Source organism: Triplophysa dalaica, chromosome 9 (assembly GCF_015846415.1).
Source record: "Triplophysa dalaica isolate WHDGS20190420 chromosome 9, ASM1584641v1, whole genome shotgun sequence".
Taxonomy (NCBI): Eukaryota; Metazoa; Chordata; class Actinopteri; order Cypriniformes; family Nemacheilidae; genus Triplophysa; species Triplophysa dalaica.
The window spans coordinates 18,477-45,746 of NC_079550.1; the positions used below are offsets into that span (position 1 = coordinate 18,477).

At 40.7% G+C, this 27,270-nt stretch overlaps 3 protein-coding genes and 1 long non-coding RNA gene across 21 annotated transcripts; 2 read left to right on the forward strand and 2 right to left on the reverse strand.

Annotated features, from left to right (window-relative positions):
* Positions 1-6,418: 6,418 nt before the first annotated feature.
* LOC130428259 (uncharacterized) lies at positions 6,419-8,118 on the forward strand. Its single transcript, XR_008907431.1, has 2 exons — positions 6,419-6,577; positions 6,704-8,118. It is a non-coding gene; the product is annotated as an uncharacterized LOC130428259 (long non-coding RNA).
* Positions 8,119-8,260: 142 nt separating this feature from the next.
* On the reverse strand, positions 8,261-10,973 carry LOC130428257 (uncharacterized). The gene is made up of 2 exons (XM_056756112.1): positions 9,216-10,973; positions 8,261-9,109 (listed from the first exon to the last, which is right to left on the reverse strand). Exons 1-2 carry the CDS (start codon positions 9,219-9,221, stop codon positions 8,336-8,338), a joined length of 780 nt encoding a protein of 259 aa, XP_056612090.1. The 5' UTR covers positions 9,222-10,973; the 3' UTR covers positions 8,261-8,335.
* Positions 10,974-14,378: 3,405 nt separating this feature from the next.
* On the reverse strand, positions 14,379-16,135 carry LOC130428956 (uncharacterized). The gene is made up of 3 exons (XM_056757262.1): positions 16,116-16,135; positions 15,379-15,767; positions 14,379-15,271 (listed from the first exon to the last, which is right to left on the reverse strand). The coding sequence occupies exons 2-3, from the start codon at positions 15,755-15,757 to the stop codon at positions 14,400-14,402; spliced, it is 1,251 nt and encodes a 416-aa protein (XP_056613240.1). The 5' UTR covers positions 15,758-15,767; positions 16,116-16,135; the 3' UTR covers positions 14,379-14,399.
* A 2,555-nt stretch (positions 16,136-18,690) lies between these two features.
* On the forward strand, positions 18,691-27,141 carry LOC130428419 (uncharacterized). 18 transcript variants are annotated; one of them, XR_008907461.1, is made up of 8 exons: positions 18,691-19,010; positions 19,776-19,913; positions 20,240-20,377; positions 20,468-20,615; positions 20,699-21,054; positions 21,120-21,223; positions 23,521-24,450; positions 24,793-27,141. XR_008907461.1 is itself a non-coding variant. In XM_056756428.1 (7 exons), exons 3-7 carry the CDS (start codon positions 22,003-22,005, stop codon positions 25,160-25,162), a joined length of 942 nt encoding a protein of 313 aa, XP_056612406.1. In that variant the 5' UTR covers positions 20,841-21,054; positions 21,120-21,223; positions 21,788-22,002; the 3' UTR covers positions 25,163-27,141. The 18 variants fall into 18 exon arrangements, 8 of the variants coding, with proteins under 8 accessions (XP_056612415.1, XP_056612406.1, XP_056612409.1 ...); XR_008907460.1 differs by having other exon boundaries at positions 18,725-19,010; positions 20,234-20,377; XM_056756428.1 differs by lacking the exons at positions 18,691-19,010; positions 19,776-19,913; positions 20,240-20,377; positions 20,468-20,615 and adding exons at positions 21,788-22,025; positions 22,224-22,873 and having other exon boundaries at positions 20,841-21,054; positions 24,223-24,337; positions 24,793-24,897; positions 25,114-27,141.
* Positions 27,142-27,270: the final 129 nt, after the last annotated feature.

Below are 27,270 nucleotides of genomic sequence, written 5' to 3' on the forward strand. Positions count from 1 at the left end.
ATTTTAGGCACATTCATGTCTCCAAAGTCCTCCACATTTCACGTCATAATGTCAAAATAGGTTATTATGTGATTGTTTGCAAAAGTATTACTAACAATGTGTGAATTATGGTCGTATTCTGTGATCTGCCTATGGCGACTTGCCATTGGCTGTTGCTCTGACTAGCTAATGAGGCGGGGCTTCGGAGGGCGCCGGTCGGCGATGTTTTCATCAGTTTATCGTAAAACTAATGTCTTTAGAGTTCGTTTTTGGGCAAAAGTGTTTATAATGAACCATTTCGGACCCGCAAATGTCGATTCTAATGAAGGTTAATAAAACTGTTTTGGTGCATACCGTCCACGAGACTGGCGTGGCCCTTTCGGCAATACATATACAGCAGAGGCTGACGTCACTTCCTTCGCGCGTACGTGCAGTCCATGGTTACAGGCACGCGCGCCCTCTGCTATGTTTTGGACGCTGTAATCGTGCTGTTTGCTTTATCAATAGAGACACTTTTCTCTTAATCTCTCCCATTGCACACCGTAAAACGGTTTTGTGAAGATGCTCAAAAACAAACAAACAAACAAACGAAGCATCGATACCCATTCAATTAAGTGCTGCGTTATGTTTATGACATTTTAGGCACATTCATGTCTCCAAAGTCCTCCACATTTCACGTCATAATGTCAAAATAGGTTATTATGTGATTGTTTGCAAAAGTATTACTAACAATGTGTGAATTATGGTCGTATTCTGTGATCTGCCTATGGCGACTTGCCATTGGCTGTTGCTCTGACTAGCTAATGAGGCGGGGCTTCGGAGGGCGCCGGTCGGCGATGTTTTCATCAGTTTATCGTAAAACTAATGTCTTTAGAGTTCGTTTTTGGGCAAAAGTGTTTATAATGAACCATTTCGGACCCGCAAATGTCGATTCTAATGAAGGTTAATAAAACTCTTTTGGTGCATACCGTCCACGAAACTGGCGTGGCCCTTTCGGCAATATATATACAGCAGAGGCTGACGTCACTTCCTTCGCGCGTACGTGCAGTCCATGGTTACAGGCACGCGCGCCCTCTGCTATGTTTTGGACGCTGTAATCGTGCTGTTTGCTTTATCAATAGAGACACTTTTCTCTTAATCTCTCCCATTGCACACCGTAAAACGGTTTTGTGAAGATGCTCAAAAACAAACAAACAAACAAACGAAGCATCGATACCCATTCAATTAAGTGCTGCGTTATGTTTATGACATTTTAGGCACATTCATGTCTCCAAAGTCCTCCACATTTCACGTCATAATGTCAAAATAGGTTATTATGTGATTGTTTGCAAAAGTATTACTAACAATGTGTGAATTATGGTCGTATTCTGTGATCTGCCTATGGCGACTTGCCATTGGCTGTTGCTCTGACTAGCTAATGAGGCGGGGCTTCGGAGGGCGCCGGTCGGCGATGTTTTCATCAGTTTATCGTAAAACTAATGTCTTTAGAGTTCGTTTTTGGGCAAAAGTGTTTATAATGAACCATTTCGGACCCGCAAATGTCGATTCTAATAAAGGTTAATAAAACTGTTTTGGTGCATACCGTCCACGAAACTGGCGTGGCCCTTTCGGCAATATATATACAGGAGAGGCTGACGTCACACCCTTCGCGCGTTCGCGCGTACGTGCAGTCCATGGTTACAGGCACGCGCTCGCTCTGCTATGTTTCGGACGCTGTAATCGTGCTGTTTGCTTTATCAATAGAGACACTTTTCTCTTAATCTCTCCCATTGCACACCGTAAGACGGTTTTGTGAAGATGCTCAAAAACAAACAAACAAACAAACGAAGCATCGATACCCATTCAATTAAGTGCTGCGTTATGTTTATGACATTTTAGGCACATTCATGTCTCCAAAGTCCTCCACATTTCACGTCATAATGTCAAAATAGGTTATTATGTGATTGTTTGCAAAAGTATTACTAACAATGTGTGAATTATGGTCGTATTCTCTGATCTGCCTATGGCGACTCGCCATTGGCTGTTGCTCTGACTAGCTAATGAGGCGGGGCTTCGGAGGGCGCCGGTCGGCGATGTTTTCATCAGTTTATCGTAAAACTAATGTCTTTAGAGTTCGTTTTTGGGCAAAAGTGTTTATAATGAACCATTTCGGACCCGCAAATGTCGATTCTAATAAAGGTTAATAAAACTGTTTTGGTGCATACCGTCCACGAAACTGGCGTGGCCCTTTCGGCAATATATATACAGGAGAGGCTGACGTCACTTCCTTCGCGCGTACGTGCAGTCCATGGTTACAGGCACGCGCGCCCTCTGCTATGTTTCGGACGCTGTAATCGTGCTGTTTGCTTTATCAATAGAGACACTTTTCTCTTAATCTCTCCCATTGCACACCGTAAGACGGTTTTGTGAAGATGCTCAAAAACAAACAAACAAACAAACAAACGAAGCATCGATACCCATTCAATTAAGTGCTGCGTTATGTTTATGACATTTTAGGCACATTCATGTCTCCAAAGTCCTCCACATTTCACGTCATAATGTCAAAATAGGTTATTATGTGATTGTTTGCAAAAGTATTACTAACAATGTGTGAATTATGGTCGTATTCTCTGATCTGCCTATGGCGACTCGCCATTGGCTGTTGCTCTGACTAGCTAATGAGGCGGGGCTTCGGAGGGCGCCGGTCGGCGATGTTTTCATCAGTTTATCGTAAAACTAATGTCTTTAGAGTTCGTTTTTGGGCAAAAGTGTTTATAATGAACCATTTCGGACCCGCAAATGTCGATTCTAATAAAGGTTAATAAAACTGTTTTGGTGCATACCGTCCACGAAACTGGCGTGGCCCTTTCGGCAATATATATACAGGAGAGGCTGACGTCACTTCCTTCGCGCGTACGTGCAGTCCATGGTTACAGGCACGCGCGCCCTCTGCTATGTTTCGGACGCTGTAATCGTGCTGTTTGCTTTATCAATAGAGACACTTTTCTCTTAATCTCTCCCATTGCACACCGTAAGACGGTTTTGTGAAGATGCTCAAAAACAAACAAACAAACAAACGAAGCATCGATACCCATTCAATTAAGTGCTGCGTTATGTTTATGACATTTTAGGCACATTCATGTCTCCAAAGTCCTTCACATTTCACGTCATAATGTCAAAATAGGTTATTATGTGATTGTTTGCAAAAGTATTACTAACAATGTGTGAATTATGGTCGTATTCTCTGATCTGCCTATGGCGACTCGCCATTGGCTGTTGCTCTGACTAGCTAATGAGGCGGGGCTTCGGAGGGCGCCGGTCGGCAATGTTTTCATCAGTTTATCATAAAACTAATGTCTTTAGAGTTCGTATTTGGGCAAAAGTGTTTATAATGAACCATTTCGGACCCGCAAATGTCGATTCTAATAAAGGTTAATAAAACTGTTTTGGTGCATACCGTCCACGAAACTGGCGTGGCCCTTTCGGCAATATATATACAGGAGAGGCTGACGTCACTTCCTTCGCGCGTACGTGCAGTCCATGGTTACAGGCACGCGCGCCCTCTGCTATGTTTCGGAAGCTGTAATCGTGCTGTTTGCTTTATCAATAGAGACACTTTTCTCTTAATCTCTCCCATTGCACACCGTAAAACGGTTTTGTGAAGATGCTCAAAAACAAACAAACAAACAAACAAACGAAGCATCGATACCCATTCAATTAAGTGCTGCGTTATGTTTATGACATTTTAGGCACATTCATGTCTCCAAAGTCCTCCACATTTCACGTCATAATGTCAAAATAGGTTATTATGTGATTGTTTGCAAAAGTATTACTAACAATGTGTGAATTATGGTCGTATTCTGTGATCTGCCTATGGCGACTTGCCATTGGCTGTTGCTCTGACTAGCTAATGAGGCGGGGCTTCGGAGGGCGCCGGTCGGCGATGTTTTCATCAGTTTATCGTAAAACTAATGTCTTTAGAGTTCGTTTTTGGGCAAAAGTGTTTATAATGAACCATTTCGGACCCGCAAATGTCGATTCTAATGAAGGTTAATAAAACTGTTTTGGTGCATACCGTCCACGAAACTGGCGTGGCCCTTTCGGCAATACATATACAGCAGAGGCTGACGTCACTTCCTTCGCGCGTACGTGCAGTCCATGGTTACAGGCACGCGCGCCCTCTGCTATGTTTTGGACGCTGTAATCGTGCTGTTTGCTTTATCAATAGAGACACTTTTCTCTTAATCTCTCCCATTGCACACCGTAAAACGGTTTTGTGAAGATGCTCAAAAACAAACAAACAAACAAACGAAGCATCGATACCCATTCAATTAAGTGCTGCGTTATGTTTATGACATTTTAGGCACATTCATGTCTCCAAAGTCCTCCACATTTCACGTCATAATGTCAAAATAGGTTATTATGTGATTGTTTGCAAAAGTATTACTAACAATGTGTGAATTATGGTCGTATTCTGTGATCTGCCTATGGCGACTTGCCATTGGCTGTTGCTCTGACTAGCTAATGAGGCGGGGCTTCGGAGGGCGCCGGTCGGCGATGTTTTCATCAGTTTATCGTAAAACTAATGTCTTTAGAGTTCGTTTTTGGGCAAAAGTGTTTATAATGAACCATTTCGGACCCGCAAATGTCGATTCTAATGAAGGTTAATAAAACTGTTTTGGTGCATACCGTCCACGAAACTGGCGTGGCCCTTTCGGCAATATATATACAGCAGAGGCTGACGTCACTTCCTTCGCGCGTACGTGCAGTCCATGGTTACAGGCACGCGCGCCCTCTGCTATGTTTTGGACGCTGTAATCGTGCTGTTTGCTTTATCAATAGAGACACTTTTCTCTTAATCTCTCCCATTGCACACCGTAAAACGGTTTTGTGAAGATGCTCAAAAACAAACAAACAAACAAACGAAGCATCGATACCCATTCAATTAAGTGCTGCTTTATGTTTATGACATTTTAGGCACATTCATGTCTCCAAAGTCCTCCACATTTCACGTCATAATGTCAAAATAGGTTATTATGTGATTGTTTGCAAAAGTATTACTAACAATGTGTGAATTATGGTCGTATTCTGTGATCTGCCTATGGCGACTTGCCATTGGCTGTTGCTCTGACTAGCTAATGAGGCGGGGCTTCGGAGGGCGCCGGTCGGCGATGTTTTCATCAGTTTATCGTAAAACTAATGTCTTTAGAGTTCGTTTTTGGGCAAAAGTGTTTATAATGAACCATTTCGGACCCGCAAATGTCGATTCTAATAAAGGTTAATAAAACTGTTTTGGTGCATACCGTCCACGAAACTGGCGTGGCCCTTTCGGCAATATATATACAGGAGAGGCTGACGTCACACCCTTCGCGCGTTCGCGCGTACGTGCAGTCCATGGTTACAGGCACGCGCTCGCTCTGCTATGTTTCGGACGCTGTAATCGTGCTGTTTGCTTTATCAATAGAGACACTTTTCTCTTAATCTCTCCCATTGCACACCGTAAGACGGTTTTGTGAAGATGCTCAAAAACAAACAAACAAACAAACGAAGCATCGATACCCATTCAATTAAGTGCTGCGTTATGTTTATGACATTTTAGGCACATTCATGTCTCCAAAGTCCTCCACATTTCACGTCATAATGTCAAAATAGGTTATTATGTGATTGTTTGCAAAAGTATTACTAACAATGTGTGAATTATGGTCGTATTCTCTGATCTGCCTATGGCGACTCGCCATTGGCTGTTGCTCTGACTAGCTAATGAGGCGGGGCTTCGGAGGGCGCCGGTCGGCGATGTTTTCATCAGTTTATCGTAAAACTAATGTCTTTAGAGTTCGTTTTTGGGCAAAAGTGTTTATAATGAACCATTTCGGACCCGCAAATGTCGATTCTAATAAAGGTTAATAAAACTGTTTTGGTGCATACCGTCCACGAAACTGGCGTGGCCCTTTCGGCAATATATATACAGGAGAGGCTGACGTCACTTCCTTCGCGCGTACGTGCAGTCCATGGTTACAGGCACGCGCGCCCTCTGCTATGTTTCGGACGCTGTAATCGTGCTGTTTGCTTTATCAATAGAGACACTTTTCCGTAAGAAAATGCTAATAATACAATAACAAGAAATTAGGCTTGCTGAACGGGGCTAGCTAATTTCAATATAAGATAACTCGATTTATAGAAATAAATTCAAGGCACTTCTTCTGGTCCAAAAAAAGATAAAAGTCTTTTATTCACTTCTTGGCCATCATCACTATTAAACATAACTAAAACACTTCACACTGATGCATTTGGGCCTTTAGCCTTCCTAAGCCTGTGCAATAATAAACATGTGTAACTGTTCATATATAATTAGTCTCTGAAGTTGCCTGCCTGTGACTAACTCTCACAACCTCTCTTTATACAGTCTGTCTGTCTGTCTGTGTATGTCTGTCTGTCTGTGTATGTCTGTCTGTCTGTCTGTCTGTGTATGTCTGTCTGTCCTGTGTATGTCTGTCTGTCTGTCTGTCTGTCTGTATCTGTTTGCGTTGTAATGGCCTTCAAACATAAACTTGACTCACAGGATCCCCACTACCAAGAGGAGAGATGTGTGGCTCTTGAACTGAAACTAGACTGTGTCCAGGTACTTCATTCTCAGTGAATACGATTGCAGGAAAGTCTGGAAGGATTCTTGGAGCCCACTGTACTTGTATGGCTGGCCTGGGGGAGACGTGCACACATGTCGCTGATTTGTTGTTTCTGATTGAAGCAACAGTGAAGTTGAGGGACTCAAAGACAGTGACGCAGGAAAAGACGCATTGGATGTTACCTACTGGAATGTCAAAAGTAGGGATGCTCCGATCCACCTTTTTTTCTTCCGATTCCAATACCTGAGATTCAGTATCGGCCGATACAGAGTACCGATCCGATACTAAGGTAACATTTTTAAAGTGCACAATTACTTAATAAACTGTGTGCATTGCTGTGTAAGACATCAGGCTCGACTTAACATTAATTTCCTTTCCCTGTAAAACAAAATAACGAACGATGATTCACAAATTTAGTGAAGCCATTGTTCACTATGACGGACAGCGGTTGCCCATCCATAACAAGGAATACAAATATCGGATCGGAGTATCCCTAGTCAAAAGTGGAGTACAAGGAATGTCGAGAGATTGCCTGGTTTGCAGCAAAGAAATATAAAGTAAAATAGCTGCTAGAGTGAATGATCTGGTTATGTGCAGTCATTTGAAAAAGAAAGTGACAGTTCTACTGTTAAAGAAAGTAGAACACAGCCTCCTACCAGAGATGAATTATCATCATTATTCAACACTCTCAGCACAACTGACTCAAACTCTGCAATTTATCCCTGATTGAGCCTTATTCAGACCACTTTATTCCCAAACCAATGAGTGAAAACTTTCCCCTGGTGTTGACTGAACTGCGGCATGAGGGGACACTTCACACGGACTACAGTGATGTATTGTCCATTTGTAATCATTGAAAGATTTCAGTATCTGAAGAGCAATAGCTATAAGGGATCAAGCTTCTTCTAAACTGGTTTCAGTTTCGTGCTGGTCGAATCACAGCATCTAAAATGAAAAGTGTATGTTGTACTGATCCCAATCCACCAGCTCAGAGCTTGATCAACAGTGTACGCTATCCCCAATCATACACATTTACATCAGACTTTATTACCTGGGGATGTTCTCGTGAGAAATATGCACTTGATATGTTTACAGAAGAACAGAAGAAATCTCATGAAACAAAAGCGCACAGGACAGGTTTCTTCATTAATCCATGTGTGCCATTCTTAGGTGCTTCCCCAGATTGCCTTGTTTCTTGTGATTTTTGTGGTGTCAGTGTCACTGAAATTAAATGTCCATTCTGTATCAGATCTGACAAGTAAGACAGAGTTACAGGATTTTACTTGGAGAAGGATGATGAAGGGAAATCAGATGTTTCATCCTCATTTATTCATTTTTGGTTGGATTATCCCTTTAATGCATAATTGTACTAATTATAATAGTCTCTTTTTGCATCTTTGTCCATTTCTTTATTTCTTTTAATTTGACATTTTCTTTCATCTTGTCTGTGCGCAAAAGACAGTTCACCTAAAATTCATAAGAGTAATTAAATTGTGTTTTTTACCTCTTTCACACAAATACATACTTTATGATAAGCTACTTGACTATTTTCAATGTATTTGTAAAGTGATTTTATTGATTTTGAATCTTTTTTTTAATCGAATATTCCAACAAGTAGTTAAGTTGCAATTGCATGAAATTGTATGAGAAGGTTGAATATAAATAAGACAGATTCATAGTTATAAGGAACAAACATTTATTCAAGAACTATGTACATTATAGACACTAAATATAATCTAGGATCTGCATGGATGTCACAGGCAGGGTCTCTTCCTCTGTGGTGCGTATGGCAGGGGTTCACCACTAATGTCCACATTTATACGAGGGGCAGATCTCTTTAGGCTTGGTCTGGAGAACATCTCTTTAACTTGGATGAGTCCATCAGGCTGCTCTTCTTCAAGCATGGTGGGGCAGTTTAGAGTTTTCCAGAGGCGTTGCTTCACACAAAGCCCTAACTGTAGGCTGTAGTTAAGAGGCTTGCCAGAGGATTTCTTTAACATAGAATCCACCACAGCACGAGACATTCTTTGATGGTCTTCTGTGCTGTTCCCATGGATTAAAAGAGGTTCCTCTGGGCTGGTCTGCACCAGATGGGCTACGGTGTGAGTCTTTGTAAGTTCTGGGCAAAACTCAGGAATTACAGCTGCGTTATTAAAGAAGTGGTTCTCTAGCTTCATGCCCTTTAGTTGTTTCGAGTGAGAGCTGCCAGACTTAGAGATGTAGTTGTGGTCCAAGCTGACTGTATGTGCTACAACATGGGCTTGTGTTGGAGTGTTTGTATGTACTGGAGATAACTCAGGAATTACAGCTGCGTTTTTAAAGAAGTGGTTCTCTAGCTTTATGCCCTTTAGTTGTTTATGTGTCGAGTGAGAGCTACCAGACTTGGAGCTGTACTTGTGGTCCAAGCTGACTGCATGTGCTATCACTGCAAGGTTGTCAGACAGGTTGGGATCCTTCAGAGGGCTCGAAGGTTTTCTGCTCTTTCTCAGGTTATAGCCTGGACCAGAGAAGTTACCATCTGCACTTCGCTTTAAAAGTGAAGCGACAGATTGAGTACAGATTGATCAAGGGGATATATCTTTTTTTTAAGTGCCTTAGTATTTTTTATGTTACCACAAGGTTGGATTAACATACCTTCATGGTGTTGAAAGTAAACTGCTCAGAGAAAAGTAGTGATTGTTTGTAAAATCTCAAGGGATATCTCAGAGAAGATGCTGTATGCTCTTTCTTCAGTGTGCTTTTAGGTTTTGAGTGTGGTGGCTTCCAGCAAAACGACACAGTATTTTAGAACACTGTTCAGCCAATCACGTGGGTGCTTAGAATTCTCAAATATAAACAAAGTTATTAAATAACCTTAAGGTTCATTTAAATGTTAACAGGAAGTGATGTCACCTGAAAGTGAAATAAACAACACTGTTCAGCCAATCATGTGGGTGCTTAGAATTCTCAAATATAAACAAAGTTATTAAATAACCTTAAGGTTCATTTAAATGTAAACAGGAAGTGATGTCACCTGAAAGCGAAATAAACAACACTGTTCAGCCAATCACGTGGGTGCTTAGAATTCTCAAATATAAACAAAGTTATTAAATAACCTTAAGGTTCATTTAAATGTAAACAGGAAGTGATGTCACCTGAAAGTGAAATAAACAACACTGTTCAGCCAATCACGTGGCTTCTTGGGATTTCCAGGTATAAACTGGGTTATTGTCTCTAATCTTGAGGTTCATTTAAATGTATAACTTGATATCAAATGAAAGGTGAATTATAGATTCATGAGTTATAAAATAACTTCTGTGTCACATTTTCTAAAAAGCCTGCATTTAAAATACAGACGGATACAGGGTTTTTCCAGGCTCAAAATGAGGCGGAGGTGGTGCCATCCTGATCTTGTACACACACCGTACCTTTAAGTGGATTAACCAAATGGACTTTGAGTTTGACATAAAAATTATTACAATTATTACATTGTCTAAAACATTACTTTTATTCAACCAAATAGAAATGTTTTTTGATCAAATAAAGCTTTTTTTATCATTTTCAAGTAACTTTTCAGCCCACAATATCCAACTGAATTAAGCAGTCTTTCAAAATGAACAAAGCTCATTCACATCTTTCATTCTCTGTATATAAAATATATTCACAGCATATAAAATATTTAAATATACATCAGTAAATAATGAAAACTCAAATGATATCAGACAGTTAAATATTAACCAAAAAAGCTCTTGTTGCTGAGACAACTTCAGTCAACTTAGTCTAAACTCTGTCGGCCGTACGGTTTGGGCTGCATGATCAGTTTAAGGGCAGAAAAATTATGAGAAGAAGAATAAAAATCCTCACAATTACAAAAGGTTTCAACCCTAAAAATGTAAGATTTTCGTTTGCAGGCTCACAAAGGGCTGGACTTACTTCTCTTTTGAGTCTTCTGTTCTTCTCCTCTTCCTCTTCAGCACGGAGAGTCAGCTGAGAGATGCAGATGAGGAATGAATACATTAAGTTATCAATGCTTAACATGGATATTGCTTTTAAATTTGTATTAGCTTTTGCCATAACATTGATATTAATATTCAACGTTTTCTGACCATTTGCAGAACCCCCAAAAAGAGGTAAGAGGTTGAAAGTGCATCATAGCTCCTCGTTGGCTTTCCTCCCCTTGCCCATTTCCTTCTCCTTGAGCTCCAGGTGATTCCCTAGCTGGTGAATCTCATCCCGAAGGAAACGTGTGCCATCTGGACAGGAAGTGAGGTAGATTCAAATACATTGTACACAAAAAGCCAAGAGCTGTAACGGACACTGACTGACACAAAGCTGACCAACTCCATGAAATTTGATTGATTTCACCAAAAATTGCAACACAACATGTCATATAATGTATTTTATGGGTGGCATGGGTATAATAGACAGTGTCACACAGGGAATCAGCAGTAATCTTCTTAAGACTGTCCTTGTCAACAGACGACTCACAAACGACAGATGAAAACGTGAATACGAAAATCAGTGTTTGTTGATTGTATTAAAAAATTTGAAATAATAAAATTATATCTAATTTACTGGTCATGTGACCAAGTGTTGCCACACCCACTGGAATATGTTCACAAACATTTGTCACACAGGAAACAAAGATTTTTTTGTGATTTTGAAAATATTGATATCTTTTTAACTTCCTGTTCATGTGACCCAGCGCTGCCACACCACTTGTATTGTATTGTATTGTTAGATCCAACTATGAGATATGGCTTGTAGATCTTATAGATCTAAACTTTGAGTCCAGGTTCACTAGATCTCTCTCCGTCAGGAACAAATTACACCTGGAGATATCAACTCCGTTGTGAGTCAATCCTTTAACCCAAACAACAGGGAGATATAGAGCTGAAGGGAAGAACAGCAGGCAGGAGACGAAGTGATGTTAAATAGACAGACAAATGATTTATTGAATAATCTCAGTTGTGCGTTGATGCTCAGTCAAGCTCTGCCAAACTTCGTCTGACTAGAAACAGATTCAATATGTGTTTTTAACATTCAAGATTACAGTATCAAAACATTGTCTCATGACATTATTATGAACCTTGAGATGGAGACCAACGGATACTCATATCAGCATAAGACACAATACAACTCCCAGGTTAAACAACAGGAAAATAAAGAGCACATGATATGAATAGAAGTGAATAATAAAATAAAGGAATGAATACATATGATGAATATTGTAATAAATGTGATAAATGAAATAGAATAATAAAATGAAATAAACAAGAAACCGTTTCTATCCAGATCTATCAGTATTCACAATCGATTTTCACACATGGTACACAAAGTTTTACATAGGAAGCTGGCTTTGTTAATTTTATATAATTTTCTGAAATATTTGATTTAACTTCCTGGTCATGTGACTGAGTGTGGCAACACCCTCATCTTTATTGGTTCTTAAATACATGTATATGTAAATCTATTCAACTTCCTGGTCATGTGACTCAGTGTGGCCACACCCTCATCTTTATTGGTTCTTAAATACATGTATATGTAAATCTATTCAACTTCCTGGTCACACCAAGTGATTACATCTACTCATCATTAGTACATGTGTAACAAATGGGTAGCATTCTAAAGTGTGGCCATATTGTTCTGATTGCTTATAAACAATGCGTTCAAAATACATTTTACATTCATCATACACAGCAAGGATGATTTTTTATTTATTTATTCACGTTGAATTGTTTTTTTTCTTTCACCCTTGAACAGCACAGTTGTCAACATTAGGTTATTTGTGCTATATAAATAAATAAAATGAAATAAAATGTAACAAATCAGAAAATAACAGATGTTTATATAGATGGTAAGAAACCCCACAACAATAACTACATTGTCTCCGACTCCTATGATGATGTGAGCAGAGACACTTCATTAACCGAGCAAAAACAAATTTTGATTTTTACAGACCACATTGACCCCCACCTATCCAGAATCATACAATTTAGCTCAAGTTCATCCATATTAAAACACATTTAATAATAATGTTTAGTGTACCTTTGAACAATCACCTACATATTGAACAGTGACACTGATTTGTGAAGTGTCAATGAGTTGCTGACAAGCACTGGTGAGATAAAAGATTTTACAGCTATATGTTTGTTGTTTTGCTCTTTGGTGGCATTGTAAATTCTGGTTTTGTGTGTGTTTTTTCATCTGTTGATTCATTTGTTAATGTCCCAATCTTAAATATACACTAAAAGTTTGTTTTGAAGCAATATTTAGAAATGTTACTATCCTTCCATACCACATGTGCTAGATTTCATGATTTCATTATTTCAATTCTTACTAATTTCACAACGAATGATAAAAAATGATACAAAACACATATGTAATTGAAGACTAGACACAGATCCATCTATTGGTCCTGACAAGTGTACAACTGGTTATAACTTTGAATCCTTTGGCCTTAAAGAGCAAAAGTCTCTCTTTAGACCCCTTTGGGCGAAGGAGAGAGAGGGGTAAAGTGAGACGTTTTTTACATTTGCTCCCCTCTAAGCGAGCTAAAATGATATATTAGTAAAATTTACACATTTCCCATTAATTCAGGATGTTTCCTAGCAATGGAAATTACCAGAATGTATTCAGGACGAAGGGCAGTGAAAATATGATTGTTTTTAAAAAAGTGGTCTTGTGTCTCACTTTACCCCAGCTTAAGGGTAAACTGAGACAGACCAGAAAAATCAAGGGGGTAAAGTGAACCAGCTGGGGGTAAACTGATCCACTAACTTTTTCCACTCTGAAACTACCATAACAACACATGTTGTAACAGTTAGAATCCTGACAGCTAGTTTGACAACCACACATTCCAGAAGTAATGTTGGACTAGTAACAGAATCATGGCGATTGGTCAGTTAAGCACATTATTTTGAAAAAATAAGTAACTTGAAAGTACAGTAACTCTGAACAAATCAAATACAACATAATATAATTCAAAATGTTTTAATTAACATTCAAATGACAGATAGAACCAGTTAGATTAGAACGCAGTCTGGGGGTCAGAACAAAGGACCCTTAGAGCCAGCTAGTGTCCAGGATTGTCCAAAAGACAATCAGAACCAACTAGAACAGCCTGGAACACAGGACTAGACCCACCTGGATTAGAACACCAGCCTGCTGTCTACAACTCTACAACTAGGTCTACTCTACATTCCAGCCCTGAAGGTTACAGGGAAAGATGAAGAGTTGCTCTCTCCGTGTGGTTCCTCCAGGCCTTTTAGGTTGTGGCAGCTTCTTCACCACATCACTTTTAGGAACATGTGCCACATCATTTTCCTTTACAGCAAACGTGGGTCTCTCCCACACTTTCGTGTTTGCCTGGATTCTTCTGAGAAATTGTGCAAGTATTTCATGATCCTCAACTTTCTCAACCATGCCAATGTAACGGACGCTCCTGTGTTTGGTTGCAAAGTTAAATATGACAAAGTCACCCACGGACAGATCTGTGTTCCCTGAATCACTTCTCTCATCCTCAGAGCTCTCTTCGTCAGACACATTATCAATTGGGACAGGGACATCACTCTCCTCAGAGCTGCTAACTATGATTTTCTTTTTGGTTGCTTTCTTTTTCAGTTTTCCCTTTTCTTTTTTTCTATTTTTCTTTTCCCCTGCCAGTTTCTTTTGTCTTTCTTTATAAGCCTTTTCAATTGCCTGCTTCTCAGGAGTATAAGTTAGGATGGCTGTCTTCACACGCTTTCGTTTGGTTTGTTTTCTGGGGGGAAATTTGGGAAGTGGTAGGATTTCACGAGGAGACACATATCCAGGTTGGCTGGGAACACATTGCACATCTTAGTCAGCTGGCGAGGCACATCCATGTGAACCATGCGCAGTGGAAGGATTAGCATCCGCAAGTGAATTATATGCAGCGGGTGGTTCATCTGAAGGGGGATCATCTGCAGGGGGTGGACCATCCAAATCATCTGCAGGGGGTGGATCATCTGCAGTGGCAGGGTGCAGCTCAGGGTTTGGCCGGTCTGACACCATAGATGGTGCAAACGCTTCATCAGGGAAAATTTCTCGGTTATATGGGAAAATCCCAGTGGACCTAAATCCAGAAATGATGTTGGGTGGTGTCACTGCTGACATGAAGGCCTCATTCACAAGTCCTGCAATCTGGTAAATCGAGACTGTTTTACCAGGGTTTGATCTCATCCACCCATCAAGAGCTCGGCTGTATTGGATCTTGAATGGGCCATACACGGTCACATCGAGAGGCTGCATGCGATGGGACGTGTGGAGTGGGAGGGTGAGCAGAACAATACCGTTGCTCTTGGCCATTTCTACTGCCTTGAGTGAGATGTGAGCCTTAAGATTATCCAGGATTAGCAGCATGGGATGGTCAGGGTTGCAGTTAGTGTGCTGTATCAGGTGTTCAAGGAACTCAGCCCAGGTGTCTTCATTCATCCATCCCGTTCTGGTGGAGGTACCTTTGGCTCCTGGGGGTGCTCCTATAATGAAGCAGTCCTTAAACTTAACTCTGGGGAAGATAAACATGGGAGGTATGGCATTCCCAGTAGCATTCACTGCACACACAGCCAGATTGTCAAAGAACTCCCCGACTGTAGTTTTATTGAAGGCTGTAGCCCTTCCCAGGGATGTTGCCTCTGGAGTTCGGACAGAGAGATGGCGGCGTGCTAGGAAGCTGCCAAACCAATCTTCACCTAGAGTAAACAATTCATTATTATCAATACGATTTAGCTTTGTGGCAAGATCAGTTGGCCTTAGTTAACCTACAGAATCATGTGATCTCTTGCACACCCTAGCCTACCTGCACATTGTGTCTTTGTCCAATTGGCAGGGACAGGTATATAATTTTTCTCTGCGTATTCAAATGCCAGTTGACGGCACTTAATTGGAGGAAGGCCATGGAACTGTTCAGCGAGTTGTTTCAAGTGTTTGGCAAGCTCCTCCTCCATCTCATCTGTGAATATTCTCTTTGCCTCAGCTACTGCACCCCAGGCTACTGATTTTACTTCCCCTTTCTCTTTTTTCTTAATAAATCTTAGGAGGCTTGACTTATCAATATTTCTATCCCTTGCAGCTGCTCTTAGAGACTTCTTTCCTTCCTTGACCTCAGCGGCTGCACTCTCCATCTCCTCAAGGGGTGTTTTACCCCAGGTTGTCTTCCTGGTGTATTGCCTTGGCATGGTGGTTTTTCTGCAGTGTTTATGACATTAAAAATAAAACATATGTAATGTAATATTACATTAACATATGTTTTAGACTAAACTGAACTTGTGCCTCATGTCTCACTTTACCCCACAGCATTTGTCTCACTTTACCCCACCGCCATATTTTAGAAAAAAACTATCTCTCTTAGAAATTCAGGCTAATCTTCAGCTAGCATCATCACAAGGTTTTATATGTTGGTAGTTCATCAACATGTATGATATAAGTTTTTCTACCTGAATCAATTTGCTTTGGCACAACAGTTGATTAAGTTGACAGCAAGAAAATTTACTTTTACCAGCAAAAAATATATTTTTGTGAAAAAAACATGCTTACCACAGCAGCATGAGGTCTTCTTCTTCATGGCCAAGGGGAATTTTGCTCAAAAACATAATGGTCACATGACCACAAATGTGTTCCGTTGCCTAGATACAGGGGGTGTCTCACATTACCCGATGTTTCGCTTTACCCCACTCTCCCCTACTGAGTTGATTATAACCCAATATTCTTTGGTTGGCCATCATGGTTATGGGCAATTCTTGCAATTGTCAATCTCATGATGAAAAATGTAGTTTTTCCAAAGACAAATAGTTTACCAAAGATTTGAACACATTGATAAGTCAGATGTCACCACTCGGTATGATAGATATGATAGATTTGACTATCTTGTTATAGATCCAAATGATAACATAGTAGTGTTCCATATTGTTCATATGCCAAAACTGATAGATCTAACTATCCTGCAGACATGGATGTCAGAGAGGAAGGATATTTTGGTCTGAGTATTTAAGGGAAGCTGGTCAAATGTTCTGGGGCATTCTTACTAAGATGAACCTCATGGTGCCTTCAGACACACAGAACTGTGTTTTTTCCGATCGCATCTTTTTCTACTGTCAGGTATGCGTCTTAGACTCGTAGACTAATCTTTGAGGAATTGATGTTTTTTTTTTTTTATTCTCTGAATTGAATTGTAATTGGCAAGAGACATTTACCTGACTAATAAATTGCCATGTTTGAGTTTGTTCTGCAATATTCTGAGTTTATGAACTTTAGTAGATCACACTATATCCTTTGTTAGCGCAAATCTACGTTCAGGTTAGTGACGGACTAAAATCCTCTATTAGGTGGAGTATTGGGGCACGCCAGCTGAGATTTTAGAGCTCCGGCTAACTACTTGGCATTAGTTAAGTGTACTTAGACCGTAGGGGCCAATGTTTCCCTTTAGAACAGCACATATGTTGTCTGACCAATCTAAATGAGAAAAGTCTCAAACCTCTGGTTATTGGAATATTATTCTAACTAAGTGTACATAGGAAACTATGGCATGATTATACAAAGCTACCATCAGAGGAAGTAAGATTGGTCTATTTATCTCTATGGAGTGGACATGACCTCTGGTTAGAAACAATCATTACTTTGATTAAGTTTTTATAGTCTAAGGGAACTAGATAAAATAATGCTTTCTGAGTATTACTAGTCATAGAACCTCTGGCAGTGACCAAGACTGACGAGTTTGTGTCCGTGAGATCCGCGTGTAACGGCCGGCGCGAGACTCTAAGCATGAATCGGATGAAGGAGTGTAATTTACAATAAGGCAGAAGAATCAAACATTGACCAAAATTGCATGATTATTATCACGTATAATAATCATATACAAATAATATCATTCAACAAGGTTTCCTTTTTATCTTTTGGAGTCAGATAAGTTATGCAAAGTTAAAATAACATTAACTATAACAACCCAGAGCGCTGGAAAGACAGAACGTGCGCATGCCTTCGCCATGCCACTTGGACTCCGCCATTGGGCCAGTGGGTGGTTGGTGGTTCTTCTTTTCTCACATATTTCACCACCTTACATTGACAAGAGGAATACGACATTGGAAGCCCATGTCCAGGATCCGTCTGTGTGTGGTGGCTCTTGATGCACTGACTCCAGCCTCAGTCCAGTCCTTGTGAAAGTCCCCAACACTTGTGAATGGCCTTTTCCTGACAATCCTCTCCAGGCTGCTTGTGCACCTTTTTCTTCCACACTTTTCCCTTCCACATAACTTTCTATTAATGTGCTTTGATACAGCACTTTGGGAACATCCAACTTCTTCTGCAATTACCTTTTGAGGCTTTCCCTCCTTATGGAGGGTGTCAATGATGGTTTTCTGCACAACTGTCAGGTCAGCAGTCTTTCCCATGATTGTGATTCATACTGATCCAGACTGAGAGACCATTTAAAGGCTCAGGAACCCTTTGCAGGTGTTTTGGCTTAATCAGCTGATTCGAGTGGGACACTTTTAGTCTAGAATATTGCACCTTTTCACAATATTCTCATTTTCTGAGATTGTGGATTTGGGGTTTTCATGAAGCCATAATCATCACAATTATGACAAATCACGGCTTGAACTATCTTGCTTTGCATGTAATGAGTCTATCTCATATATTAGTTTCACCTTTTAAGTTGCATTAGTGAAATAAATGAACTTTTGCTCGATATTCGAATTATTCGAGTTTCACCTGTAAATCACAACAATGCGCAAACTTCAATACTGGAAAATGGCCACTAGGTGGCGGAAAAACACCATGATAATTGGAGGACGTGTTGGCGGTGTCTATAGCAATTGATTGACAGCGCTCTGCACTCATTGTTTAAAAATGTTACAGAGTGGGACGCGAGGGTCTCGATCAAGAGAATAGAAATGGGATTAACACATTCCTGGTGAGTTGACTTTTAAAAGTCTCTCTCAGCACAGCGCAAATATAAAGGAAGTGATTGTTTGGCCTCGGTAGCGGAGGTATGCTGGGTTTGGATTCGTGGCGGAAGAAAGTAGTTCCCCATTTCCTTTAAAACCGGAGGGGTTTAAAGACACTCCGACGTTGTTTCTGGTTTATCTACACGCTTGGTTTCTCTCGTGTTTTACTGTTTGTACTGTTCATTTGTTCAAATTCCTTCATTCAAGGGCGCCGCCGTGTTTGTTTACGCTGCAAAGCATTCTGGGAACTGGAGTGTAGGGATATGTGAGGGGAACGCAGTAAATCATTGTTTGTGCACGTAGTCCAATGCACATTCGCGATATATAAATATATTTAGTAGTTCATTATATATACGTTGAATAAAAAGCGACTTGCTGACCTAACGTCTTTACTAGCACGGAGGTACTACAATTCCCAGAATGCTGCCGCGTAAACAAACATGGCGTCGCCCGTGCCTGAATTACAAACAACCCACAACACAACTTTAAGGTAAGAATCATTTGTTTTAGTGAATGTCGAAAATAAAAAAACACAAAGAGCACAACATGAACTATGAATCTTTCTTGTGTTAGGTTATTGTACTTGTTTGTTGTTAACTGTCATTGTCCCGTATATGGGAAACATAACGCGAAGTTTGCGTCAATATTGTGCGTTAATTTCTAATCGAATCACGACAAACTATATATTATTGGAAAGCTCTGAGACTCTTGAATACACATCTGATCAGTGTCTCGAATAATAATCTATTTCTGAAGAGAAGTTGATACACAAATGATAATTGATTCATAAATTAGTGTGCATCAAAAGTATAGTTTCATACAAATGTATTGTTTTATATTGTTTCTGTGCTTTTGTATTTTTCAATGTGTCTGTTAATTGGAAAATTAAAAAAATAATAAACAAAAAGCATCTCAATGTCTGTTGTGGTCAAATTTCAGACCAAGTGTTAAAACCAATGGAAGCCTATGGGCCCCCTAGTGGATTTTGGTGGTAGGGCGGCTAAAAAACTCACAGACCCCTCCAAAAATAATGTGCTGTATCATGACCAAACTTGATACAACACTTGGTGACCCTTTGTTCATAAGGTCTAAAGTCTGGTGAAACTGAGGCTCATGTGCACTCACTTGCTTTGGTAAACTTGAACAAAAAAGTCACTTTAACAAAAATACAAGTATATGTACTATAAATTAATTTCACTTCATTTTAAATCTTGTTCGAAACTGACATGATTAATGAAGCCCCTCCCAATTTCAGACCCTCCCTCTCAGGTAGATATAAACGAGGAGACCCCACAGGACCAGTCACCCACTTTCTGCTAGAACATCCGACGCAGATTCTTTTGATGCAGTTTTTGGAAAACCTTCTTCTTCAATCAAGAATGGCTTCTCAAAGGTAAGTTGACAAGATTTGTATAGCATTTTTGTCTTGTTTTCTAGCAAAAATAAATAAAAGCTCAAGAGTTTAAAAGGGTTTCAAATGGGTGAAAGTAACAAACTTTTTTTTTCTGTCAAGATAAATATTTGTTGATGTTTAATGTTCAGTTATCTTTGAACAAACTACTGCCAGTAATACTGTAATGTCTACAGAAATGGTTAACAGTGTTTTTTAATTCATTTATTTAAGAGCCGTAAATCAGTCATAATTTGATCAGCCCTGGACCTGGACTGATTCTGACTCGCTAATGTCTCCATTCACATGATCATTATATCAAGCTGCAGCTTCATTCACACATCTGAGGCCATCGCTGAGCTGGTGGAGAAGGCCAAGGCCAATTCTCTGGAGATTCTGAAGTCTGGCATAGTCTTCAGTTCTGGCCACTTGGCAAAGATCATGTTGTACTCCAGTCCCATCGACAGGTTGGTGAAGCAGAAATGTGTCGTCTTGCTTTTTGTTTGTGTGATTTGCAGGAGCTGTGAATTTAGCTTTGTTTCAATTCTTTCTAAAAGGTGGATTGAGGTGGTGGTGACTGATGCTCCTCCAGCACTGACGGGTGCAGTGGCGCCAATGTCGTCCACGGGCACCACCCCAGAACCACCAGCTGTGGCAGAGACTGAGGAGACTGAGCCCTCTGAAGTTTGCAGTGACCTTTCAGATGTGAGAATAAAGCTCTTTGTTTTGAACGTTGTTCTACTCACTTATATGCACTTTTATAACATGCTTTGTTTTTCACATTTCAGCGAGCCCGACATGCAGTGGAAGAGTCATGCGAGGAAGCTGATGGCAGAGAAGGGACTGTATCAGAAACACTCCCTGGATCATCCGCTCCTGAAAGACTTTGCCACGTACCTGGAGAAAGACCTCCAGAATGAAGATTTCAAACAGGAGGTGAGAATATCATTTGAAAGTGTTTCGAAAATGCTTTTCTTTCTTTTCAGGTAGATAATGTGGCTAGTTTTCTCCCCTTCATGGACCCACAACGGCCGTCCCTGTTGTCTGTGAGGAACAGGGAGAAATCAAAGCTTGATCTCTGTGAGCTCACTGAGGCCAAATCGACCAAACAGACTCCACTCAAATACCTGAAGAGCCTGAAAAGGTTAGTATGTCGGATGTTTTTTTATATTTGGACACTTCATTGGGCTTAAATGTTCTGTGTGTAAGTTTCAGAGGCCACTATTGGCGATGTAGGAAATTGCAACCTACAGCTCCGCTACCCCCCTCCCATTAGAGAAGCTACGGTTGCCGTCACAGGACAAAAGGGTTCCGTAAGTGATAGCGGCCATTATCGGTGGTGTTGATAATTGCAATCTACGTCTCACAGGCGAACAACAGACTGAAGTTACGGACACAGGACAGAGATGTCCATCGGACACCTCCATCGGACTTAACAGCTGACGATTTTGCGTCGTTCTTTGTAAAGAAAACGACCGCCATCAGCAATCAATTCTCTGCACCACTGCCTCTTGACCACGCCCAATCCCCAGACACATGCTCGCTCCCCTCGTTCTCTCTCGTATCTGAAGAGGACGTTTCCAAAGTCATTTCTTCGAACCACCCGACTACCTGCCCCCCTAGATCCCATCCCCACTCATCTCCTCCAGGCCATTTCCCCATCGGTTGTTCCCTCTCTGACCCACATTATCAACTCATCTCTCACCACTGGTACATTTCCTACACTCTTCAAAGAGGCCCGTATTACCCCACTACTAAAAAAACCTTCTCTTAATCCTGCAGTGTTAGAAAACTACAGACCGGAATCCCTCCCCCCCTTTGTTGCGAAAACTCTAGAACATGTTGTATGTAACCAGCTCTCATCCTTTCTCACCCAGAACAACCTCCAAGACAGCAACCAGTCTGGTTTCAAGAGCGGTCATTCCACTGAAACTGCGCTGCTCTCTGTCATTGAAGCCCTAAGACTGGAAAGAGCTTCCTCTAACTCATCTGTTCTCATCCTACTGGATCTATCTGCCGCCTTTGACACCGTTAACCATCACATTCTCCTGTCCACCCTCAAGACTAAGGGGGTCTCCAGAATGGTTCTACAATGGTTCAAGTCTTACCTCTCGGGTAGGTCCTTTAGAGTATCTTGGAGAGGTGAGGTGTCTGAGTCCCAACATCTCGACACAGGTGTTTCTCAGGGCTCAGTGTTTGGTCCGTCGCTATTCTCTGTATACATGTCATCCCTAGGCTCTGTCATCCGGAAACATGGCTTTTCCGATCACTGCTACGCGGATGATACACAACTCTACCTTTCTTTTCGCCCAGACGAAAAGATTCTGCACGCATCTCAGCTTGCCTAGCCGACATCCCGCTCTGGATGAATGACCATCACCTGCAGCTGAAAGTTTCAATGACAGAACTGCTTGCAATCCCGGCCGATACAAAGACTCATCACAGCCTCTCCATTCAACTTGGCTCATCAACCATCACATCTTCCAGAAAGGCAAGAAACCTGGGAGTGGTGATCGATGATCAGCTCAACTTCACAGATCAAATTGCTAGCACCGCCCGGTCCTGTAGATTCATCCTCTACAATATTAGGAAAATTAGACCCTTCCTATCAGAGCATGCTACGCAAGTCCTAGTACAGGCTCTGGTCCTGTCCAGACTGGACTACTGCAATGCGCTACTGGGTGGACTTCCAGCTTGCACAACCAAACCTCTACAGGTGATCCAGAATGCTGCGGCAAGAGTTATCTTTAATGAACCGAAGAGAGCACACGTCACTCCTCTATTCATTAAGCTACATTGGCTCCCTATAGTCGCTCGCATAAAATTCAAGATTCTGCTACTGGCCTACAAGACCACCACTGGTTCGGCACCACCCTATCTTCGCTCGCTACTGCAGACATATGTACCCGCCAGATCCCTACACTCTGCAAACGAACTGCGTCTTGTGGTCCCATCCCAAAAAGGTAAAAAATGTCTCTCGCGCACCTTCTCCGGATCTGTTCCACCTATATGGAACGATCTACACACTGCTACAAGATCTGCAGATTCTGTAGCCATCTTTAAGAAACGTCTGAAAACACATCTCTTGCGTCAACATCTGACTGATCTGTTCTAACTCTATTTTCTTCTCAACTCTTTAAGAAAAAAATAATAATGAATGAATGAATTATTCTGTATACTGTGTTAGGCTATATGAGACCAGTCTTCTTTTTTGATTTCACTTATGCTTTTGTTGTACTTATGCTGTCCCAATTGCTTCCATTGCCTACCCCATCTGTAAGTCGCTTTGGATAAAAGCGTCTGCTAAATGACTAAATGTAAATGTAAATGTAGATGTCGTCTGAGACAGCAGAGAATAACCTTTGCAAGTCAAGTGATGAGGGTTATTTACAAAGAAAAATAAATAAATTAAATTTACTCTAATCGTTATAGTGATTATTAATGTTACTTTTGTAACATTGTGTCAGTGTTTTTTTCGCTTATTTTGCTTAGCATTTTTTGGCACGGTAACTTGGTTCGTAATTTACAGCATATTGAAACGGCTTGCTAATGCTGAAGGCCTGTAATCTAATCGCGAAAGTCTAAGCAGACGTTTTTCTCATCATCACAGAGTCAATCAGAGGACTTAACACTGGTAGTAAGAGGGAGAGGAAGAGGGCGGAGAGGTTAGGGGTGTTGGAGATGCAGGCAGGGCGAGGAGAGGCAGAGGAGCTAACGTTACCCGGGAGGACCGCACAAGAGAGGATGTGGAAGCTAAGCAGTATTATGATATAACTTACACCCGATTTATGCAAATTATGATTGTAAACATGATTTCTAACTTGATTTCCAGACGGCCATGCAACACGGACTTATGATACAATTACAAAGTGCTAAAAATTTACAAGGAAAAACGCTACTTCACTTGATGATCAGCTCATCTATTAGCTAAAGCTATCAAAGGATTTTGCCAATCCTTCTATGTAGTGGCTTTGCAAGCTGCCTCCAAAACACAGCCGAAGAAGAAGAACATAGTCCCGTGCATCCTTCGTTTTACAAAACGCGCTCAGTTTGTCCATGTAGTGCTACTATGGAAACATTGCCGTGCAATTTGATAAATTACATGTAAGGGTGTCCCTGCGGTGTATATACATAAAATCGCTCATTGTAAGGTAATATAAACATTTCGGTTCATTTTTTAAGGTATTTCTTCACCACACACAACATAGTTTTGTATTATATATTACATTTTGGTAAATAAATCCTTCAAAAGTCTAGACACTGTACCTTTAAATGCGTGTCATGACTTAAACTCTTGTCATTCTTTCTCCAGCACCACACGGTCAACACAGACCTCATGCACAGCAAAGAGCTGCCGTACATCGAGCACATCGGGTCTCTGCAGAAAGTTACGTGAAATTGGTCAGCAAGGAAATCGTCCAGAAGAGGTAAGCATCTGCCCTCCTCGTGTACCGACCGACGAGTGTCAAGACCTGCGACTCTTCCAGCGCGACTCCACCAAGCTAAGACACCAGCAAGGCTCATCAGTATATTTAAAGGGGTGATTTTTTTTTTCTAGGTTTACACAAATGTTATATAAATCATAGGGGTCCACGTAATGTGTCTGAAAAGTTTCGGCTCATAATACACCACAGATCTTTTAATATACCATGCGCTACATTCCCACTTTTGCATGTGTGGAGAAACGCACTGTTTTGGTGTGTGTGTGTGTGTGTGTGTGTCTCTTTAAGTGCAAGTGAGCTGCAAGTCTCTGCCCCCTTTTCAGCAGAAAACGTGCTGTGAGCCTGTGCTTCCAGCGACAAATACAATAAAGTTTAGTCACATAAAGTGAATGAGAAACAAGGTCTCGTCTTTGAACACCAAACACATTGTTTTCGAATAGCTCACCGGTTTCCCCCGTGGCCATTCGCGAAGCCCCTCCGGTCCCTGTTGGTCCGGTCACGACCGCATTCGGGAGAGAGAACCGAGACCTAAGACCAAAAAGGAGGTAAGACAGTTTCTGGGGCTGGCGGGATATTACAGGCGCTTTGTACCTAACCATTTGGACCTCACCAGCCTGCTTACTGATCTTACTAAAAAGGACGCAGCAGATACCCTCCAGTGGACGGAGCAGTGCCAGCAGGCGTTTACACAAGTGACGGCTGCCCTGTGTGGTGGGCCGCTCTTACACTCTCCTGACTTTTCTCTCCCTTTTCTGTTGCAGACTGACACGTCGGATAGGGGGCTGGGTGCCAACCTGGCCCAGGAGGTAGGGTCCGGTACTGTTCATTAGTCGTAAGCTCTCAAAGAGAGAGACATAGAAAAAGAGTGTTTGAGAGACCAGATAAAAGGAGGAAAACAACACACAGAGGGAGACAGACTCACAGACTGAACAAGGGAGATCTAAGAGGGAGTGATCGCTGACTGGAACTAAAACTGGACTACTGATCCGAGACAAAAGAATCTTACGGTGTGCTGGGGAATTCGCCACAGATTTACTTTGCTATTTTGGAATCTCTTTTTGTTTTACAAATGTTTAATAAAAACTTGTGTCAGGCTCGCCAATCTTGTCCTCTTCCTTACCCACAAGCTGAACCTTATTACACAGCGTTCTAAACATACGTCATGTTAAAGCAATGCACAGTCCTGTCTTTTAATTAAAGAGAAGCATTAGTATCAAGTAAGGCTTAGTGGATGAGATCCATATCTGCTTGGTGCCCATCCTATGAGGCCCATAGCCTTTGTTAAAATCAGAGAAGTACATGAACTTCTATAACTATCTTAAATGTATGCTTTTATATAAGAAGAAAAATATTTAGAAAATTTAAATGTAGTCTTTTATATAAGAAAACTCAGTCATATACTAAGAAGAAACCCCATAACCCCATTAGTTCTATACAAAGATGTGTTGTGTTTGCTTTACACCAGCAGGTATCATCACTAAAGATCAATCATCACTTGTAAAGTCAACTCAATTGATTCATTAACTTCATGAACTTTTCACACCAGAAAGACTCTGCCTAGTGGTGAACAAACTAACACTGAAGCACAGACTCATATAAACAGGGACATTGCTGTACATGAAGCACATACATAAATAACAACATTAAAAACAAATAACTTACAAATAATTTGTACTTAAATATGCGGTAAGTGACTTATTTATTGTGCTAAATGTACATTATGTATATGTGGTATAGTATATTATGTTTTTGAATGACACGAAGATGAGTAAAAGATGTTTGAATCAAACGCAAAACTCAAAGTGAAGATGAAGATGAAGTGACAGTCTCATCAATCGTTTCAGCGCGACTCTCGCTTCTGATTGGCTGCTTTGTGTTCTAAGCGACGTCATTAAAGCCTCGAGCGTCCACAGCCGGATGTTATCAGTGCAAACAGTTCTGTCAGTGACCAGTTCACTCCTCGAGTTTGTCTCGCTTACATCTTTACTTTAATACGATTGAGAATCTGTGTTCGCTGTCTGATCTGTGTCAGATCTCACATCAGTAGAAGAGCTCAGAGCAGCGCGAGGTGAGTGATCAACATGACTTAGGTATGATGACAAAATTTCCAAACACCCCTAAGCTTAAAATGGATCACATGACTAGACAGAGCTGAAAATTCGCTTTACGACGACACCTGAATTGTGAAAATCAGTTGAGGATTGCGAAAGTTATGATATTTATAATACCGAGGAATATAGTCAAATAGTAAACATTAACTACAATAGAAGTCGTGTGACCGAAAATGCTTATTATTCACACGTTTTTGCTTGTAACTTCCTTATTTGCATGAAATTTGTATAGAAGGTAGAATTGTGTTCGTTCTTTCAAATGAAATCATGAAAATGTACTGTTTTAGGTGGAATGGGCATCAGATCCATGGTACCTCACTGAAAACAGTTATAATTAATAAGCGTTCATTCATATTCATAAACATTTATTTTCAGAAAACAACAATACACATCAATATTAATTGTTAATTCATATTCATACAAGAACACAACAAATATTCATTCTCTCCAGGAGGTGCTGTCTGGCTAGATCTGGCTGTGTGTTGGGCCCCTTTCTCCTTTTCATAATTAGCTGTAAAGACATAACATCAATTATTAGGCCCCTCAACTGTACATACATTGATTAACACTGGATTTCTCTAACATAAGCAGCACCAGAAGCCTTATAAACACGGAGAATCATTTTACATGTTTGTTAATCTACATAATCTACATGATTAAAGAAAGATGGACATAAAATGTTCTGATCAACATGGCTTATGTGTTGCAGGATACTTTGGATAAAAGAGTAAACAAAATTAACAGACAACAAGCATAACTTTTTGATCACATTCATCCAATAACACTTTTAAATGATGTGCATAGATT

Excerpts from the sequence above, each read along its gene's own strand:
- LOC130428956 (XM_056757262.1), bottom strand. The coding sequence starts at position 15,757 with ATGCCAAGGCAATACACCAGGAAGACAACCTGGGGTAAAACACCCCTT. Across the intron at positions 15,272-15,378 it reads GACAAAGACACAATGTGCAG|GTGAAGATTGGTTTGGCAGC; the intron begins GTAGGCTAGGGT and ends TGTTTACTCTAG.
- LOC130428419 (XM_056756428.1), top strand. The coding sequence starts at position 22,003 with ATGGTTCAAGTCTTACCTCTCGG. Across the intron at positions 22,026-22,223 it reads GTTCAAGTCTTACCTCTCGG|ACGAAAAGATTCTGCACGCA; the intron begins GTAGGTCCTTTA and ends CTTTTCGCCCAG. Across the intron at positions 22,874-24,222 it reads TGTGGTCCCATCCCAAAAAG|CACCACACGGTCAACACAGA; the intron begins GTAAAAAATGTC and ends TTCTTTCTCCAG.